Consider the following 20,567-nt stretch of genomic DNA (forward strand, 5'->3'; position numbering starts at 1 on the left):
GATAAAAGTTGGGGGAATCCCCTGAAAAGAACAAAAAGCAAAGACATTAAAGAAAGATAGGAGAGAACCAAGATGGCGGCACAGGTAAACACCGGAGAATGCTGCCTCGCACAACCACTTCAAAAATACAACTAAAAGACGGAACGGACATCACCCAGAACCACAGGAAAGCTGGCTGAGGGGAAATTCTTCAACTAGAAGGAAAGAGAACAGCATACCAAGACTCAGAGTGCCGGGAGCCAGTCCATCCTTGCTGTTTCAAGGGACCTGGCATTTATGGCATACTGTTCTTAATATGTTTGCTCACCTTCTTGGCACTATGTGTTTTAACCAAGGTCACCTCTCTGAGAAAGGTTGTTTCCCCAGGTAGGGATTTTCCCCTGAAGTTAGGGAGGGAATAAAACCCCTTAACTAAGTGCCAGGCGGGTAATTAATCACTTTAACTACGAACAATCATGCTTAAGCTACATAATCTTTACTCCCTGGAATGGAGATAAGAAACGCCCTAACCTTTGGAATAGAGATTGATAGGATTGGAATCAACTGGTATAAATACAGATGTAATAAGACAACAGGACACAGAACCTAGACACAGAACCTAGAGACAGAAGAACTTCGCTGGAGAGAACATGGCAAAAGATCCCGGACAGAAACTGGCCACAGAACCTAGAGACAGAACCTAGCGAGAGAACCTGGCTGAAGAACCTAGAGACAGAACTTGGCTACAGAACCTGGATAGAACATGGCAAGAGAACCTGACTAGAACCTGGTGACTGAACCTGGCTGGAGAACCTGGACAGAACCTGGCTGGAGAACCTAGCGAGGGAACATGGCTACAGAACCTGGCTGGAGAACCTAGCAAGAGAACATGGACACAGAACCTGGCTGGAGATCCTAACCAGAACTTGGCTAGAGATCCTGGCTAGGCTGCTGATCAACTGAACGCTGTCTCCATGTCATTCCTTCTTCACTGACCCCGTCCACACCTTTGGGGACCCATGGACCTGCTGGGGTTGGACCCCAGCATCAGAGGAGGCGCAGTGCGGAAAATACAAAGGTGTGGAGGTGCGCGCAGAGCGGGCTGGTAGCTGAGGGCGCGGTTGTCGTTTTCAATCGGGAGGGAGGCTCAGGCCCTGAACTCCAGTTCTGGGCAAGTCTCTAGGGACCCAGACTCAAACGGGAGAAGTGGGACTGTCGGAACGCGAGGGCAGCTTTCTCTCCGAGGTTTGCAGTGGTTGCTGGGACTCTGAGAGGCAGAGCCTCTGGGGACGGGACTGAGAGCATCCATAACTGCTCGCTCCGCCCTTTTGATCCCGTGCGACCTGCCCCACCCAAGCCCTGCACAGAGCCATTTGCCGGATAGCCTCAGGCAAAGGCTAGATTAGCACCTCCCCAGAGGACAGAAGTTTTCCCACTGCAGACACAGCTGACTCTCACAGCCAGTTGGCCTGGAGGTCAAATCCCCCCAGTATTAACTACAACAATCAAGGCTTAACTACAAGACTGCGCACAAAGACCACTAGGGGGTGCACCAAGAAAGCATAAAAAATGTGGAGACAAAGAAACAGGACAAAATTGTCAATGGAAGATACAGAGTTCAGAACCACTCTTTTAAGGTCTCTCAAGAACTGTCTAGAAGCCGCCGATAAACTTAATGAGATCTACAAGAAATCTAATGAGACCCTCGATATTGTGATAAAGAACCAACTAGAAATTAAGCATACACTGACTGAAATAAAGAATACTATACAGACTCCAACAGCAGACCAGAGGAGCGCAAGAATCAAATCAAAGATTTGAAATACGAAGAAGCAAAAAACACCCAACCGGAAAAGCAAAATGAAAAAAGAATCCGAAAATACGAAGATAGTGTAAGGAGCCTCTGGGACAGCTTCAAGCGTACCAACATCAGAATTATAGGGGTGCCAGAAGATGAGAGAGAGCAAGATATTGAAAATCTATTTGAAGAAATAATGACAGAAAACTTCCCCCACCTGGTGAAAGAAATAGACTTACAAGTCCAGGAAGCACGGAGAACCCCAAACAAAAGGAATCCAAAGAGGACCACACCAAGACACATCATCATTAAAATGCCAAGAGCAAAAGACAAAGAGAGAATCTTAAAAGCAGCAAGAGAAAGAAACTCAGTTACCTACAAGGGAATACCCATACAACTGTCAGCTGATTTCTCAACAGAAACTTTGCAGGCCAGAAGGGAGTGGCAAGAAATATTCAAAGTGACGAATGCCAAGAACCTACAACCAAGATTACTTTATCCAGCAAAGCTATCATTCAGAATTGAAGGTCAGATAAAGAGCTTCACAGATAAGGAAAAGCTAAAGGAGTTCATCACCACCAAACCAGGATTATATGAAATGCTGAAAGGTATCCTTTAAGAAGAGGAAGAAGAAAAAGGTAAAGATACTAATTATGAACAACAAATATGCATCTATCAAAAAGTAAATCTAAGAATCAAGTGAATAAATAATCTGATGAACAGAATGAACTGTTGATTATAATAGAATCAGGGATATAGAAAGGGAATGGACTGACTATTCTTGGGGGGGGAAAGGGCTGTGGGAGATGCGGGAAGAGACTGGACAAAAATCGTGCACCTATGGATGAGGACAGTGGGTGGGGAGTGAGGGCGGAGGGTGGGGTGGGAACTGGAAGGAGGGGAGTTATGGGGGGGAAAAAAGAGGAACAAATGTAATAATCTGAACAATAAAGATTTCATAAAAAAAAAAAAAAGAAAGAAGATAAAGTAAAGGAACAACTCTGAATAAGGCAAGATGGTGGAAGTAAACAGTGGGAGTTACTAAGGAATTGAGATTTCAAGGTGACAGGATGCACTGTGTCTGAAGAAGTGCTATGATGGGTAAGAAAGCTAGAGAATTCCAAATTCAGACCTTAGAGCTCTGAGATTAGAGGGTCTAAAAGCCCCAGCAAATGTAGTGAATTGCTTTACCAAATGCCAAGTCATCCAGGTTGCCTGAGATACAGGAAGTCATACAGTAACTCTAAGAATGCTAAGTTTTGCAGATTCTGCCCTGGAGAAGTAGCACACACTTATGCACTTAACTGACCAGCCTTAACTTCTCTCCAACCATCACAACCATCTCCAACCACCAACACAGCACATTCAGATTGATTAAGAATATCTTATAGCACATTCAAATAGTTATAAAAGAAGAGCTATTAAACACAGCATAATTTTATTTCTAAGACAATTTTATAATTGTCCCCATTTGTACAGTTCACATTATATCTATTTGCTTTGGTTCAAAATTCAGTTTACGTATGTTTTCTTCATGCAAATAAAACATTTCTTTTTGGAGCAGTAAGTTTTTATATATGATTTAAATAAACAATAATTTGGTGATAATAACCTTGTTAACAAATACATTTTGAAGAACAGTTTTTGCCATATGGCTAGCACAGTAAATGTGCTATAAAACATAATTCAAATATTCAGGGGAGACTCTTAGAAATAAAACACATATAAAAATAATAAAACTAAGATTTTCAATTATTTTTGCAAAATCTGAGAAGTTGAGAAGAGGAAAGTACATGGTCTTCCTGAAGAGGAGGATGTGAAGTGGCGTATGAGTCTTGAACGCTTTCATTTTTGATAGAGAGGTTCAAGTGTTAGTTAAAAATATATGGAATAATGTACCTATGTAAATTTCTTTAATCCTCATAAATTTACAAATCAAGTATTCTTACCCTAATCTTAGAGATGAGAAAAATAAGGTGTCAGGTATAAAGAAGTTAAGTAACTTATTTAAGATGTAAACAGACTCAACCCAGGAAACTTGACCTGAAGACCCAAGCTCTTCCCCATGTTAACAGGATGCAGCCTGCACACAGGCATCCCATCTCCTGTGCTCAGTGACTGATCTCTGGATCGGCGCATGGCTTAAAGCAGTGGTTCTCAACCTTCTGGCCCTTTAAATACAGTTCCTCATGTTGTGACCCAACCATAAAATTATTTTCGTTGCTACTTCATAACTGTAATGTTGTCACTGTTATGAATCGTAATGTAAATATCTGATATGCAGGATGGTCTTAGGCGACCCCTGTGAAAGGGTCGTTCGACCGCCAAAGGGGTCTCGACCCACAGGTTGAGAACCACTGGCTTAAAGCGTGCAAATCAGAGTCCTTCTGTTGGAGAGGGTGCAAAATGCTCCCTTCAGGCCTCCCAGATCACAGGTGGAAGAAAGTAGCGATGGCCTGCAGGCCACCAGCTTAAAGAAGGTCTAAAGAACTCAATAGAAAAGGACAAAACTAGATAAAACGCCAAAGGAGACCAGGCAGTGGGTGTGGGTGTGGGTACACTCAGAACTGCTACATTTCAGTTCCAGGAACCCTGGTTCCTCCACTTGTTCCTTCAATTCCTGAGCTACCTTTAGGTCCTAATAATTTGAGACTATATAGCGTTTGTCCACTTAATGCTATTTTGAGCTGTGTTTCTATCATTTGCAACTGAAAAAGTCTTAAGATTCTCTGACCACAATGCAATACTAAAAATAACAAACAGTAAATTTACCACCTAAAAATGTTAAAGTGACACTTAAAAAAATGCACTAAGAAGAAAAATATAAAATTAACTTTACAAATGAGAAAGAAACTAAGGGTTAAGAGCAGAGGTAATGAAATAAAAATAATAAAACTGGTAAAATTTATTGTTCAAACCAAAAGCTTAGAAACAAATTACATTCCAACAAAAATTAGGATATACATGATGGTCAGAATTTATTAAATTCAAATGATGAAATGTACTTACTCTTCTTTAACATAGTAAGTTTCTTTATTGTTAAAAAAAAAAAAAAAAAAGAGCACTGAATAGAATAATGATTCTGACAGACATTACTCAAAATGCAACTAACTACCCATGAAAGCAGGAACATATATCTTATTTCTTCCGACAGTGCATGGCAAAGTAGTTCTCATTAAATATTTGAGTAAATTTTGGAATACTGGGTAGTCATTTTAAAAATCATGTGATAGCCCGGCTAGCATAGCTCAGTGGTCGAGTATCGACCTATGAACCAAGAGGTAACAGTTCAATTCCCGGTCAGGGCACATGCCTCCTCGGTTGCAGGCTCGATCCCCACTGTGGGGCATGCAAGAGGAAGCTGATCAATGATCAAAATTTGTGGAATACAGCTAATGCAATTTTTGGAGGAAAATTTATAACTTTAAAGTCTTACATTAGAACATCAAAAATGTATAAAATCAAAAGATATATAGAATGAATGCCCCACATTTTGAATCTAAAACAAATGTGTGCACACGCGTGTGTGGACACAGTGTGGGGCAAAAGTAGGTTTACATAGTTGTGAGTACATGAAACAGTTTATTCTTGCATTATTACGTATTATTGTATTATTTTCCATTCAAAACAACTGTAACCTGCTTTTGCTCCTTCCTGTACATCTGTACCCATATCTATAAAAAATAGACATCAATATTTTTATTCTAGTGGTCAGATTACAAGTGATTTTCAATTAGTTATGTTTGCTATTTTTGTATTTTAATTTACTCTAATGAACAAATACTTTTATAATTAAAAAAACATTTCAAACAAATTATTTTCCTTGTGTTTCAATTCTAATTTCTGCCCTCCTACTCTGCCTGTCTCTTCAAGTTCTTGCTCCCCAGAATTCCATGCTTGCTCTTTAATTTATAGCCATCCCTAGTAATCTTATTCACTTTTTGGCTTCACTTACCATCTGCAAATCAACAATTTCTCAATTTTTTTATAGTGTCCCAAATTAAAGGCTCATATTTCCTTCCTGTTTAAGGATGCTTTTAGATGGAAATCCTATAGCCACTCAAGTTAAACAGGACTAAAAGAACTCATTATCATTTCTAAAACTTGCTCGTTTCTGCTTTGACATCACTATGCACTCAGGTTTGCAATCCTATCAATTAATTCTACCTTAGAAATCTCAATCAAATTCAACTTTTCCTCTCCCTCACCAATGCCATGATTTCAATTTAAGCATCCACCAACTATATTCTAAAAAAGTTCTAGCTTATCTTCCTGCTACCATTCTCCCCTCCTAACAAGCAATTTAATTGTGTTGTATACAGCTTTCAAGGCTGAGCACTGTACTTCTCAGGAAGCTGCCACCCACATTAACTGACTGTAATGGTACCCTTGGCCTGATCATGACTTACCCTGCTTTTAAACTTGGTAGGATTAAACAACTTAAGAGTACTATAAAATCCTTCTGCAACTGGTCCAAACCTATTTTTCAAGTTTCATGTTCTTACCATTCCTCCTTACAATCCAGAGGCATTTAAATCTTTAGTACACCCTATCAAAATCTGGGGCATTTGTGAGTGCTTCGTTGAATCTGTAGTATCCTTTCTGCATAAAACTTCTAAATGCCTCAAAACAGTTCAAATGTTACCTTGCTCTATGAAGTAGTCTTTCACTGCCCTAGACAATGATACCCTACAAAGCACTGTTACTAGTCCTATTATGCACTTGTTACAGTGTATAACAGTCTCAACCCAGAGCTGAGCAAGACCAGGAAGAAGCCCCATATTAGTACCCCTAACAACACAACGCCCAGCCCTGAAGGGGATCAACTCCTGTTTACTAAACTAACACCACACACATCATTACTTTTTCAAAGTAAATAAAAACTGAGTTTGAAATTAGAACAGGTGTATGTTTAGCTGGTCAATCTAAGTCTATAATCAATGTGGCAGACAGACTAGGTTGCCCACACTGATTCCCGTCTTTCTGTCTTGAGTGTGAATAGGACCAGTGAATTGCTTTTAACCAATGGGCTATGTGTGATCACTTCTACATCCTAGCCAATTGGTCGGCAAACTCATTAGTCAACAGAGCCAAATATCAACAGTACAACGATTGAAATTTCTTTTGAGAGCCAAATTTTTTAAACTTAAACTATATAGGTAGGTACATTGTTATTAACTTCATTAGGGTACTCCTAAGCTGGCCTTTGCTAAAAACGTCCTCAGTCTAATTGAGGTACGTTCACTGAGGTCGACCCCTTCCAACTCTCCCATCCACACTCGTCTTGTATACTTGTTTCGTCTATCTTTTGTCACCCACGTGCGATTTGCGGACGCGACTAGCACTAACCACTGCACAATGAGACTGCTGACTGACTGGCTCACTCAACTCGTGCATGAATCACGCGCGCCTCCCCCGCGCTGCGTATCCTGCAGCCCGCCGGCCTGCGTCTCCCGTCGCCTGACCGACCAACATCCCCCACTTCTTCTAATGCCACTTCTTCAAAATAGACTCGCCCAGGCCAAAAACCGACTTCTGCGCATGGGCCACGAAGTTTCAGTCGCACTGTACGTGCTAGCCTGCACATGGTATTTTGTGGAAGAGCCACACTCAAGGGGCCAAAGAGCCGCATGTGGCTCGCGAGCCGCAGTTTGCAGACCACTGTCCTAGCCTATATAATAAAAGCCTAATATGCTAAGTGTCTGACCGTTCGACCAGTCGCTATGATGCTCACTGACCACCAGCGGGCAGATGCTCCAACAGGTTGGTTAGCTTGCTGCTGGGGTCCAACCGATCGGGACTGGGTGAGATGGGCCGGACACACCTGGAGCCCCTCCCATGGTCCCTTCCTGGCCCCAACTGTGCACCAGTGGGGTTCCCTCAGCCTGACCCATGCTCTCTCACAATCTGGGACCCCTCGGGGATGTCAGAGAGCCAGTTTTGACCTGATCCCCACAGGCCAGCCCAAGGAATCCCACCGGTGCACAGGCCTTTACTATTCACATAAGAGTGCAGCACCAGCCCATCCTGCTAGGCACTCTTCTTTGCCGTCTTTGAAGAAGCAAGCTGTCCTGAGCTTTAAAACTATGAGGAAATGAGTGCTACCAACAACCTGAGGGAGAGAGGGAGCTTGGAAGCAGACACAATCCCCACTGAGTCTCTAGATAACAATCCAAGTTCTGGCCAACACCTTAATTATATTCTTGCAGAGGACCCAAGTTAAGCTGCACCCAGACTCTTAACCCATAGAAACTGAGATAAATAAATATGTGCTGTTTTAGGCAGCTAAACTTATAGTAATCCTATATAAAAAAAGGCTAATAAGCTAAGTGTCCAATTGACCAGTAGGCCGTTCAAAAATACAAAGCATAATCCTATCTAATAAAAGACATAAAGGATAATTAACTGTACCTCTGCTACGCTTCCCATTGGCTAATCAGGGTGATATGCAAATTAACTGCCAACAAAGATGGCAGCCAGCAGCCACGCAGGTGAAGTGAACATGAGGCTTGCTTGCTCCAATGATGGAGGAAGCCAAGGTTCCCCACCTGCCGCGGCTCAGCTCTGAGCTCCAGAAGCAACAAAGTTTCAATTAAAGAAGCTAAACAACCCCCAAATACCTGCTTTCAGCCGGCCACGGCCTCAGAGCTGGGAGCGCCAGTGACAGCAACAGAGTTTCAATTATATAAGGTAAATAAATCCCAAAATTATAAAAAGAAAAAAAGGAGAGGCTGGGAGCTTCAGTCGCCCGCCAGCCTGAAAACGGCCCTCAGCCCCTCACCCAGACAGGCCAGGAACCCCAGTGGGGACCCCCACCCTAAAGGGGGTGTGGCCAGCCTGAAAACAGCCATCAGCCCCTCACCCAGGCTGGCCACGCACCCAAGCGGGACCCCCACCCTGATCCGGGACACCCTTCAAGGCAAACCAGTCGGCCCCCACCCGTGCACCAGGCCTCTATCCTATATAGTAAAAGGGTAATATGCAAACTGACCCTAACAGCAGAAGGACTGGGAATGACTGATCACTATGACACACACTGACCACCAGGGGGCAGACGCTTAATGCAGGAGCTGCCCTCTGGTGGTCAGTGCGCTCTCACATGGGGGAGCTCTGCTCAGCCACAAGCCAGGCTGATGGCTGCCAGTACAGCGGTGGTGGTGGGAGCCTCTCCTGCCTCCTCAGCAGTGCTAAGGATGTCCGACTGCAGCTTAGGCCTGCTCCCCGTTGGCAAGTGGACATCCCCCGAGGGCTGCCGGGCTGCCAGAGGGATGTCTGATTGCCATCTTAGGCCCAATCCCCCAGGGAGCAGGCCTAAGCCAGCAAGTGGTAATCCCCCGAGGTGTCCCAGACTGCGAGAGGGCACAGGCCAGGCTGAAGGACCCCCCCCCCCCGGTGCACAAATTTTTGTGCACTGGGCCTCTAGTATGGTAATAATATGCTAAGGCCGCTCAACGGCTCACTATGATGTGCACTGACCACCAGGGGGCAGACAGTCAACTGGTTGACCAGTCACTATGATGTACACTGACCACAAGGGGGCAGACGCTCCGCTGGTAGGTTAGCTTGCTGCTGGGGTCCGGCTGATCAGGACTGAGTGAGACAGGCTGGACAAGCCCTGGAGCCCTCCCGTGTCCCTCCCTAGCCCCAATCGTGCACTGGTGGGGTCCCTCTGCCTGGCCTGTACCCTCTTGCAATCTGGGACCCCTCGGGGGATGTCAGAGAGCCAGTTTCGGCCCAATCCTGCAGGCCAGGCTGAGGGACCCACTGGTGCACGAATTCATGCACTGGGCCTCTAGTTTATTAATAAGCATCACACAAACACAAGGTATGTTTGAACCTTTTATTCATACAAAGGGCATGTTTCCCCCAATTTCTAAACTGTTAAATAAGTATAAAAAAAAAATTCATTAGTTAATGTCAGTCAAGTACATGCAAAATTAAAACATTTAGGAAGTACTTTGCTACATAAAGCAGTTCCTATACTTCTCTTTTAACCCATTTACTAAATATACCCATTTGTACTTATACCCAGTATATGAAATAAGTATAACATTAAGGCAATCCTCCTTATAAACACAAGCTGGTATCTAATTAATGTTATTGGTAACCAGAAAATAAATAGGAACCTACTTACTAATTACCAGGGAAAACAATCAAATTGAAGGGGGCAAGAGGACTTGCTGGAGACACTATCTATTGGTGAAACAGCAGAGCTTAGTGCAGGGGTGGGCAAACTTTTTGACTCGAGGGCCACAATGGGTTCTTAAACTGGACCGGAGGGCCAGAACAAAAGCATGGATGGAGTGTTTGTGTGAACTAATATAAATTCAAAGTAAACATCATTACATAAAGGGCCCGGGTCTTTTTTTTTTTTTTTAGTTTTATTCATTTCAAACGCGGGCCGTAGTTTGCCCCCGGCTGGCTTAGTGGCTTAGCAGCCAACAGAGCATCAAAAGTACTTAGGTCAGGCAGCTCCTATCAGATGATGTTCAGTGCAACACAAACCACTCCTCCCTCCAGCCCACCTTGCAATTTCAAAACATTCCCAAAGCCGAAACTTAGCATGACAGAGTCCACACTTTGGCATTAAAAAAAAGCATAAAACACAAGGTATCTCCTACAGAGTTTAAAGTATGTGGAATTACAAGTGAGAAACACGAATCTCCAGACTTGTTTTTTGGGGGGTGATGAGTTGTCATTAGACATGTCATTTTCTTCTGTCACACCCCATAAAAGTCTTCAATTGAATAAAAGAACATTCAAGAATAGGAAGTAAATTAACCACAATAAATCCACATCTGTCTTAAAGATTAAGATAAATAAATCTGCCTATAAACACAGATTTTATTTAACATATTCAGTTTTAAGAGATAACCCACATTCCTTCAATATAAAGAAGCTTGTTTCTTAAATAACAGGTGGCACCTGAATTACAATCAGCCTACTGAAATACTCAGGGGCACACCACACCCAAACAAACTCAAGCCAATCAAGAAGTAAAAGCAATCCAGTCCCACCGGTTAATTGTCTAGATTAATTCATTTTACATTTTCACTCTCAGTCTCATGAATATTTTATGAGAAATCCACGTAATTTCTTTAGAAGTAATCTCTATTCACTGGTATATTTTTATAGTCCAATTTACCTCCCTCATCCTTGCTGGATCTTAAAGACTGGATCATTACCACCCATAATAATTACCTTTATGAACATAAGCAACTTGACAGGAGGAAAAAATGTAGATATAAAATAAAGCCAAAAAATCCTGTGAGATACCACTAAATTTTTAAATATTAGACTATACCCTTAAGACCTGTTATAAACAAAGGTGACAGACAAGAGAAGGCTTTTGTTCACTTTAATACTATTAAACTCAGCAGTCTGAAACTAACAACAACACAAGAAAAACCTATCTCACCTAAAAACTCCTGTACGATCCAGCCAATGTGGCTCAGTGGTTGAGTGTTGACACATGAACCAGAAGGTTTTGGTTAGATTCCCAATCAGGGCACATGCCCAGGTTTCGGGCTCTGTCCCCACTAGGGGGCATGCAGTGGGGACAGCTGATCAATGATTCTCTCTCATCATTGATGTTTCTACCCCTCTCTCCCTCTCCCATCCTCTCTGAAATCAATAAAAATATATTTAACAAAAACAAACAAAAAACACACCTGTTTGTATTATAATAATATTCTGATGTTTTATCCAACAACTCAGTTCTAGGAAATTTCTGTAAACTAAAGCATCTGGATTAAGCACCTCTACAAGTTCTCTCCAGACGGAAAGAATTAAAAGAGTGTACATCACCAAAATACGTTTCCAAAAAAGAGTAAAACAAACCAACACAGAACACCTCATTTAATTTGGTAATTCATTATGATGGAACCAGAAACAATTCACCTTGCTAGACTACCAAATTTTAAAAAACAAACAAACAGTATTGGTTTAGGTTTTCCTTTTCTATAAATTACCTGACAGCCCATAAGAGAATAATTCTGAATCTTTTAGTATCAAATTTTCTTATTAGGAGATGTTATTAATACAAACATCAGTTAAAATAAGTTTTATAAAATTATAGTAATAAATTTCCACTAATTCAGAAATATTCCTTTACTCATTATTCAGATGGAGTTACTTTTATACATGCACATTTGTACACTTTGTAACTGAATAAACATATTAATTCTATAATACATACTAAAAATTAAATCAATGTGAAGTATAGTCAAGTCTAATTTCTAAATAAGAATTATCATCTGGCTCCCTACACCTCAGGATAATGAGAAATACTGTTCTATAAAGTTCCCCTGACAAACTCATCCACTGAAATAGAGATAAAAATCTCATTGAAGCAAATGTCATTGGAAAGATTCGGTTTTACATGTATATTCTATCTTCTGGTCTCAACTAGGACTTAAGGTACAAGCACTTTGCAAGTTTTTCAAGAATCCTTCTAAATGCATAGAAGATAAAGTTAATTGCATACAACAGATGCCTTAGTCATTAGGACTCATTCTCTACAAAGACCTAATTAAGAAAGACTGCCACAAGTTCCTGGCTGTTATGCTGCTAGACCCAATTACCCTAACCACAAAAGTACTAAAAGAACTAAATGCAAAAATCTAGGAACTTAGATAAGAAAATAGATAAATGCTTTACCTCTCTAACTTTCAGCAACTCAGTCTTTTTCATTTGCTAATTTACTATGACTTAATAGCATGGGTGTCAACTATTTGTCCTCTGCTCTGAATGGAATGTATTTACTTTAAGAAAATAAACCCATACAGGTATACCGACTCTTTGTTAAAGGATATCAGCCCTAAAAAAAAAAAAAAAAAGAATGAAGACAGTAGTCAGTATACCGAAGAAATAAGAACTATTAACTTGACAAGCCTTTTCCTACTTCCCCTTCTTTAGCAAGCTTTAAATATACATCTTTTGATGATCATAACTGCTAAATACAAGTTTTCACTTAAAAAAGATATATTTTTAAAAACCAGCTCATCTTTTATTATTGCACTAATCTCCCATTCTCAAGAAACTGTCTTTTGCTATTCCTCCATGTGGTGGCTACAGTACCTTCAACTGCATTAATTATAATCAAATCAAAGGAAGGAAAACACTAGTTCTTTAACTAAAACAAGTATTTTTTTAACTGGCCCAGTTTTAGGAAGCATTAAGTACTTTTATTTACACAGCAAAATGACTTTATAACAAGTAATTAAAATAAGGTAAAGAGTTGTTCTATACTGAATGTGCAAAGCAGTACTGAAAAGATGGGAATGTCGTGTTTAGTTTTTCCATTTTTAATTTATGCCAACGTGAAGGTGGACAGTACAGAACATCAGCACAGATAGCTAAATTACGTTACTGGACATCCCACTTTACCAACTGCTTACTCAAATTTCTCACGTTTATAAACATGAATACAAAGGGCACAAAAATGGAGGGGATGGTGTGTGCAGTTATCTGTGCTCCACTGTGAATGTTCTATCAAGATACATAATGCAATGAGATGGGAATGTTTACCCTCTACACTGTATCTCTACAGCATCTCTAGAATCTACAGTATCTCTATCCAGATAACTCTTTTCCCCCGCCCCCGTGAACTGGGAGGAGAGGGGTGTCTTGATGCATTTACTATAACTGTTTTGAGGTAGAGATGATCACCATAAAACATAATTGAACAATTCAAACTCATTTTCCTCAAATCAAGTGCACCCTTCCTCCCATTCCTACATAAAGACACATCACTTAGCTACTAAAAATTTCCATTCCTCACAAGTGACTTTTCCTGAACTCAAGTCAACACTGCTTTGCGCGGCGCCCAGGCTTTCGACTGACTGCACCTCGTGGGCAGAGTTGTGATTATTACTAATTCATCTCCTTAAACTCTTTCCCATTTTTTTTAATGCTGTCCCGATTAAGCAGGACTCACATTAACCAGTATCTAAAGTAGACGTTTACTGGGGTGAAAAATACACTTTCCATTAATACATCCATCCCACTCCCGTGTGCACAGTAGCTGGGACTATTTGCAAACTTAAGAATTAGTTTTATATATATTAACCACCATCCAAAGGAGGTAATTCCCTCCATTTTCAAACACTCATATTGATTCGAGACCCTCTGACTTTTGGCCTTTAGAAACTGCTCACCACTGGAGTCCCAAGACAGAACCACATTTAGCAACGGGTCTTCTGACTTCCTGATACCCAAACCCACAAGCGCCAGGACTGCTGCGTCGGTTCGTTATAAAACACTGTTTGCGCCTTTCGCCTTCCGGGGAGAGCCAGGGCTTTCCGCCCCGGGGCGCCGCTGGGAGGGGAGGGTCACGCGTTTGCAAAGCAAACACCGGGGTCTGGCCGAGCGGCGTCCCGGGGGTTAAGTGGCGGCTCTCCCCGGAGGCTGAGCCGGCCGGCAGCGCTCAGGCTGAAGGAGAAAAGAAGGTAAAAATAAACGCCGCCGCGGCCCACGTGCCGCCGTGGGAGCGGGGAGGAGGGAGGGAGGGAGGGAGGGGAGAAGGGGGCCGTACCTCCAAACAAGTGCGGCGAGAGGTGAGCCGGGAGCGAGCCGATGACCAGGCGCGGCCCGCCCGGGCCCCCGCCCGCCGGCCGGTCCCTGCCGCCGCCGCCGCCGCCGTCCTCCGGGCTGCTGTGCACCGAGTCCTGCGAGCCGTACTGGCCGCTGCTGCTGCTGGGGATGCTGAGGGAGGACTGCGCGGCGCGGGCCCCCGACGCCACGGTGCCCACTGCCCCGCCGAGAGAGCGGCTGCGCGGGGCCGCTGAGGCCGCCGCGGCGCCGCCCGAGGCGCTGGGCTGGTGCGCGCCCGGCACCTGAGCCGGAAGCCTCCCGGCGGCCGCGGCCCGCGCCCCTCCGCCGCCGGCGGTCCCGTTGGCCCCTCCGCCGCTGCTGGAGGGTAAGTCGGAGCCCGAATACGCGCGGGTGCGGCCGTTAGCAGCGGCCGGGCCGCTCTGCTTGGCGCCCATGTCCGCCCTGCCCCGGGCCGGGCCCGCGCGCAGCGCCCGGAGCGCCGGGAGGGCGGGAGCGAGCGCGGGAGCGAGAGGGCAGGGCCGAGGCGCCGCGGCCGGCCCACCGGGAAGCCCGCACGTCCAGGGCCGCTTCCCGGCGCCCCGAGGGGCGGTCGGCGCGCTCTTCTGGTGGGGGATGGCGGGCGCGGGAGACGAGGAGAGGCGGGTAGGGAGAAGGCCCGGGCTCCGGCGGGCGCCGCTCGCTCGCTCCGGCGGGAAGGGCGGCTCAGGTGGCCGTCCGGCTGCCGCTGGTTTCGGTTCTGCTGCGCCGCGACGGGCTGCTGCCGCTCTCTGCCGCCGCCGCCGTGCTCTGCGCCGCGGGCCTCGGCACCGCCTCCTCCCGGGCGGCCCCTGCTACCGCCGCCATCCTCCTGCTCGCACGGCGGCTCGCGGGTGAGTGGGAGGCGCCCGCCCAGACTCCGCCGGGGCCACCTTCCTCCTCCCCCAGCCGCCGAGCTGTTATTAACGGAGAAAGAGGAAAAACGGGTGGCGCGTGAGGGGAGGATGGAGAGGAGGAAAGGACGGCGCGCGCTTCCGGGCAACCGCCGCCGCGCTGCCCCAGTGAAGGAGGGGCGAGGGGCGGGGGGCGGTGTGGCCCGCGAGGGTGGGGGCCCCGGAGGGGAGGAGGCGGCCGGGCCTGGAGCCGGAAGGCCGAGGAGCCTCGCGGGTCCGGGGTGAGCCCGGGCCCGTGTGTTTGGGTCGCGCGCGGTGACCCCGCCCCCTCGTGCCGCCCAGCGGATTGGCTCCAGCCGTTCTGGCCCCGCCTTTTCCAGCCTTGGCCTTCGCGCCCCGGCCCCGCCCCGATAAGGTACCGCGGTGTGGTAGGTGCTGCCTCCCCGAGGACCCGGTGATGGACAGGTCGCAGGCCCCGCCCTCCCCCGGAGCGCGCCCTCTCCACCGCGGGGCCCGTGCGGATTGGAGGGATTTAGCCCCTCCGGGCACCAACCAAAAGGCTGCCCCTCCTCCCGCACGTGGCCATCCGATGCAGTGTGTCCCCTTCACCTTTTCCCGGCTGGAAATGGCAGTGTCCTGTCCCCCGGGCCAATCAGTTTAGGTGGGTGTTAAATTCCTTGTTGGTGTTATTAAATGAGTGTGTCTTTTATTTGAAGCAGAAGGTCAGCAATGCTGATGATAAAAACTAAGAGCAGTGGCAACAAAAGAAACAAGAAGGCGGCAGAAGGCAACTTAATCTGAATTAGCCCTATCCGATCAAACACTCCAACCCCGGAGGAAGCGCACTGTTGGAGGAACTAAAGAATACTCCAGCCTGACCTTCAGTTGCAGGACAAGAACTGTGGTGCGGAGAAAGCTGCACCCGATTTAAGAGACCCCAGGGTCTAGGTCTGGGACCAAATTAAGTTACTGTAGTGAGCAAGTTATTTTGCCTTTTTTGACTCTGTTAGTGTTTTAAACACCTTTGTACAGTTTACTTGGCACTATAAACGTGAATTCTGAAGTGTATAAACTGCTTTCTTCCCAAAACGCCAACTTACTGAGATTAGTTTCCTTTCTGGGATATTTGAATATAAATCCCTAGGGCACTTGCAGCTTAAAAATCCGATAATTTATCTAAAATTGAATTTTTAAAATTTATTTTTATTGATTTCAGAGAGGAAGGGAGAAGAGGAGAGAGAGAAACATCAACGATGAGAGAGAATCATTGATCAGCTGCCTCCTGCATGCCCCCTACTGGGGATCCAGCTAGCAAGTCCCAGGCATGTGCCCAGACTGGGAATGGAACTGTGACCTCCTGGTTCATAGGTCCATGCTCCACTGCGCCACACCCACTGGGCTAGAATGGAACTTATTAAAATTACCAGCCCACTCCTGTGACCTAGCATCTTGGTAGTAGAACCTGGTCTGCATGTCCAGTGGCCAGCCTGCTCTAACCCTCCCCTTTTGAAAATGCCTAAAGTGTTCTCTCTGTGAAAATAATAGCAACTGGGATTTTTGCACAAACTACAGAAATAAATACTTTGTCTTTTTTCCATGCTTGTAATGTCATTTATGTAATGATTTTCATCACTCTTTGAAGTATGAAAATCAAGTTTTTAAACAGAAGTGAATAAATACAAGAATAAACTTAACGTCCTCACAACTATAAACCTACTTTTGCCCACCCCGTATATACATTGTGTATATGTGTGTAAATAGATCAGAGATACCAGTGAAATATATATCTCTAAGTACATATTTATTACATACACACATACACATATGTGCATCTGTGTATGAGCTTACTGAAACCAACATTTACTTGTTAAGCAGAGAAATGTTAGAAAGGCCAAAGTGGTTAGCAGCATGACAAGTTCCAAATCAAGAAGGTATTTAGTGATTTGATTTGATTTGATTTACCTTTTACTAAATGAGGCCTTGACTGTAAAACTCTAGCCCAGCAGTAAATTGTTACCAATATCCTAAGAACCTACTGCTACTAGAGAAACTTATAAACACCAATTTTAAAAAAGGCGTAAAGGACTTCTGCAAGTCTTTAGGGAACTAAAAGCTGATAAGTAAGAGTTTCACAGTCATCTTCACACATACATTTATGAAGCAAATCCCATTCGGCAGTTAAAACTAATAAATGGAAAGATTTAACAATAAAACCCAATGACTCCAAACTATATTCAGATTTATATTATGCTTTATCACATCCAAACTTGGCTGTATGTTTTGTCACTTTTACCCAGATGGTAATTACACCTTAAACGTGCTCTACATTTATTCCTAACTGGGAACAAAAAACCCTTATAGTGCCAGGTTTCCTGCATTCACACCATTCACAACAGTTGAAATGTTACATTTCTTTCATTTATGCCCATTCCTAACAAGACTGTAAATGTCATGGGGGCATGGAAAGAGTGTTTTTTCAATCACCACTGCAGTGCTTGGCACACAGTAGCCTGCAGGTAAGTATTTATTGCGTAAATGAGTGGTGAGAAGACCACTTACAGGCTGAATGTCAGATGTAAGGGATAAAAATTGGATTTGTAGTGGTCATTCATTCAGTGTGTTTTGTGTTAGTGCCAGGCACAGCATATTAGTCAGAGTACACTAAGCTACACAGAGGGAGCAAACCCCTATACATCAGGGCTGTGATGCCACAGAAGCACATTGCAAAATCCTTTGGTACACCCTCTCCTCTCTTGTTAAGGGCCAGTAGGATACACTTGGTTTAATTTACCTCAGCTGGACTGGGGAGGGGAGGGGGGGGCGGCAGAGTTACTCCCTGAGGGCGGGACCAGTCAAAAGATTGGACGCCACCCAGTTTGACTCTCCTGCCCAGTGTTAAGGGGATGGATCTCATGATGTCAAAGGCCTACCCAGATGTGATGTAACTTCCTGTAACTCAAGTATATAATAAAGCGGCTTTTGGAGCTGGCTCTCTCTGTGTGCTCTGTCCCTTCAGAGGGCAGGCTCTCTCTGCCTGTCCCTCTGGAGGGCAGGCACCACACCCAGCCCAAGCTTTGAATCTATTTTATGTCTGTCTTTCATTATTTCTTCAATCCCGAAAGCGCCTCCTAGATTGCATGAACCGGTTCAAGTCTCCTTCACGGTGCGGGTCTCGAGAAGAAGACAGCCCCAGGAAACCGCTCCGTATTCTCTCTCTCTGGTTCCCCACTTGAGAGGCAATCCTGGGTGGCTCTTCTCCAAGTGGTGACTCAGGAACCCACATTCTTATCTAGTGCCTAAGTAGGCCTCTGGCCCTCTGGTCCTTCACTAGATCCTGCGCACCTGGCTGGCCAAAGACACAAGGCCAAACCTGGAAGGGTTTGCATTCCTCCTTCTCACTATGCACTCACATGGTCTAACTCTAACCAGTGGTCAGCAAACTGCGGCTCGCAAGCCACATGCGGCTCTTTGGCCCCTTGAGTGTGGCTCTTCCACAAAATACCGACTTCTGTGCATGGGCCACGAAGTTTCAGTCACACTGTACATGCGCACCCACATGTGTTATTTTGTGGAAGAGCCGCATTCAAGGGACCACAGAGCCGCATGTGGCTCGCGAGCCGCAGTTTGCCGACCACTGGGCCTCTAACCTAACTGCCAAGGGGTCAGGAAATGTGGTTTTATGAGTGCTTCCCAGGAACTAAAGGAAAGAATTTTGGCAAGCACAGGGCAAGCATGCCTTTTGCCACACACAAGAGCTGTTGTCTGACGGTCAAATACCTAAGGTAAATATTAAATCTTAGTAAAATATTTTACAATAAAAATTGTTACATGAAAAATTTGAGTTACTAAGCCATCAAAACATAGTTTTTAAAAACCTAATTTGTCCGAGAGTGGAACAGCTAAATTCTATTTGCTTTAAATTGTGTTTCTAGCAACACCATCTAACACAGCAGTTCTCAACCTGTGGGTTGCAACCCCTTTGGCGGTCGAACGACCCTTTCACAGGTCACCTAAGACCATCCTGCATATCAGATATTTACATTATGATTCATAACAGTAGCAACATTACAGTTACGAAGTAGCAATGAAAATAATTTTATGGTTGGGTCACAACATGAGGAACTGTATTTAAAGGGCCAGAAGGTTGAGAACCACTGGTCTAACACAACTCTTAATTCAGACATTTAGGTCAGTGATCTTCAAAGTATGGCCTAAATCATCAGGATCTGCATTGCCAAGGAATTTGTCAGAAAGGCAGATTTTCCGGCCCCACCCCACACCTACTGAATCAATGGTTCTTGAACAAGCCCTCTGAGAGATTCTGATCCATGCTAATGTTTGAGAACCACTGCTGTATGTAATCACTGGTTAGTTTCAAAACAGAATATCATGTTAAGGCGTGATCATCATTTTGATTAAATGCCCTCTTCATGTGGATGGCCCATCACCCCACACCCAGCCCATTGTCACAGAATGGCTTCAGTTTTCCCACTCGGTGCTGTGTTAATACTGCCTTTACAGCACTGATCTTATTATTATTATTATTATTATTATTATTATTATTACAGTGGGGCCTTGACTTACGAGTGTCCCGACTAACGAGTTTTTTGAGATATGAGCCGTCTCTCAGCGATTTTTTGCTTTGAGTTGAGAGCTAAAATTCGGGTTACGAGCCAGCTTCAGATACCCCACCGCTAGTTGGCGCAGCGAATGTCACAGTGAATGCCACAACATCAGCCCAGCATCACGTGTCTCACTCGTTCACTTTTGATTTGACATACGAGTAATTTGAGTTATGAGCTCCATCACGGAATGAATTAAACTCGTAAGTCAAGGCCCCACTGTATTATTATTGATCTTGATCGTCACTAAGCAATGTGGTTCATGATAGGCCTCACATCTGTACGCGGGGCTAGCCCTAACCAGTAGATAGAGCGTCAGCCCAAGGACTGAAGGGTCCCAGGTTCAATTCTGGTGAAGGGCACATACCTGGTTGCAGGCTCAATCCCTGGCCCCCACCAAGGGCGAGTGTGGAAGGCAACCATTCAATGTGTCTCTCTTACATCAATGTTTCTCTCTCTATCTCTCCCCCTCCTTGCCACCCTATCTAAAAAAGGGGGGTGGATATCTTCAGGTGCGGATTAACCAAAAAAAAGAAGAAGAGACTAGGGGGCTAATGTAGGGCAGGTTCCAAAGCTATTAAGAGAGCAGCCTTGCCCAGCCAGAGTGGTTCAGTGGTTAAGCGTCGGTCGACCTATGAACCAGGAGGTCACGGTTCAATTCCAGGTCAGGGCATGTGCCCACGTTGCGGGCTCGATACCTAGTGGAGGGTGTGCAGGAGGCAGCTGATCAATGATTCATCACTG

The 20,567-nt window shown here is 44.9% G+C and overlaps 1 protein-coding gene across 8 annotated transcripts in view; it reads right to left on the reverse strand.

Moving 5' to 3' along the window:
• ZNRF2 (zinc and ring finger 2) overlaps positions 1 to 14,805 on the reverse strand; it is an 81,443-nt gene extending 66,638 nt beyond the window's left edge. For all 8 annotated transcript variants that reach the window (XR_004970821.1, XR_004970820.1, XR_004970822.1 and 5 more), the window contains exon 1: positions 14,313 to 14,805. Coding sequence is in view for 2 of the 8 variants with exons in the window: in XM_036327721.1 (XP_036183614.1) it covers positions 14,313 to 14,766 (454 nt within the window). In the remaining 6 variants the exon portion in view is untranslated. The remainder of the gene's footprint in view (positions 1 to 14,312) is intronic.
• Positions 14,806 to 20,567: the final 5,762 nt, after the last annotated feature.

This window comes from Myotis myotis, unplaced genomic scaffold (assembly GCF_014108235.1).
Source record: "Myotis myotis isolate mMyoMyo1 unplaced genomic scaffold, mMyoMyo1.p scaffold_m19_p_11, whole genome shotgun sequence".
Lineage (NCBI taxonomy): Eukaryota > Metazoa > Chordata > Mammalia > Chiroptera > Vespertilionidae > Myotis > Myotis myotis.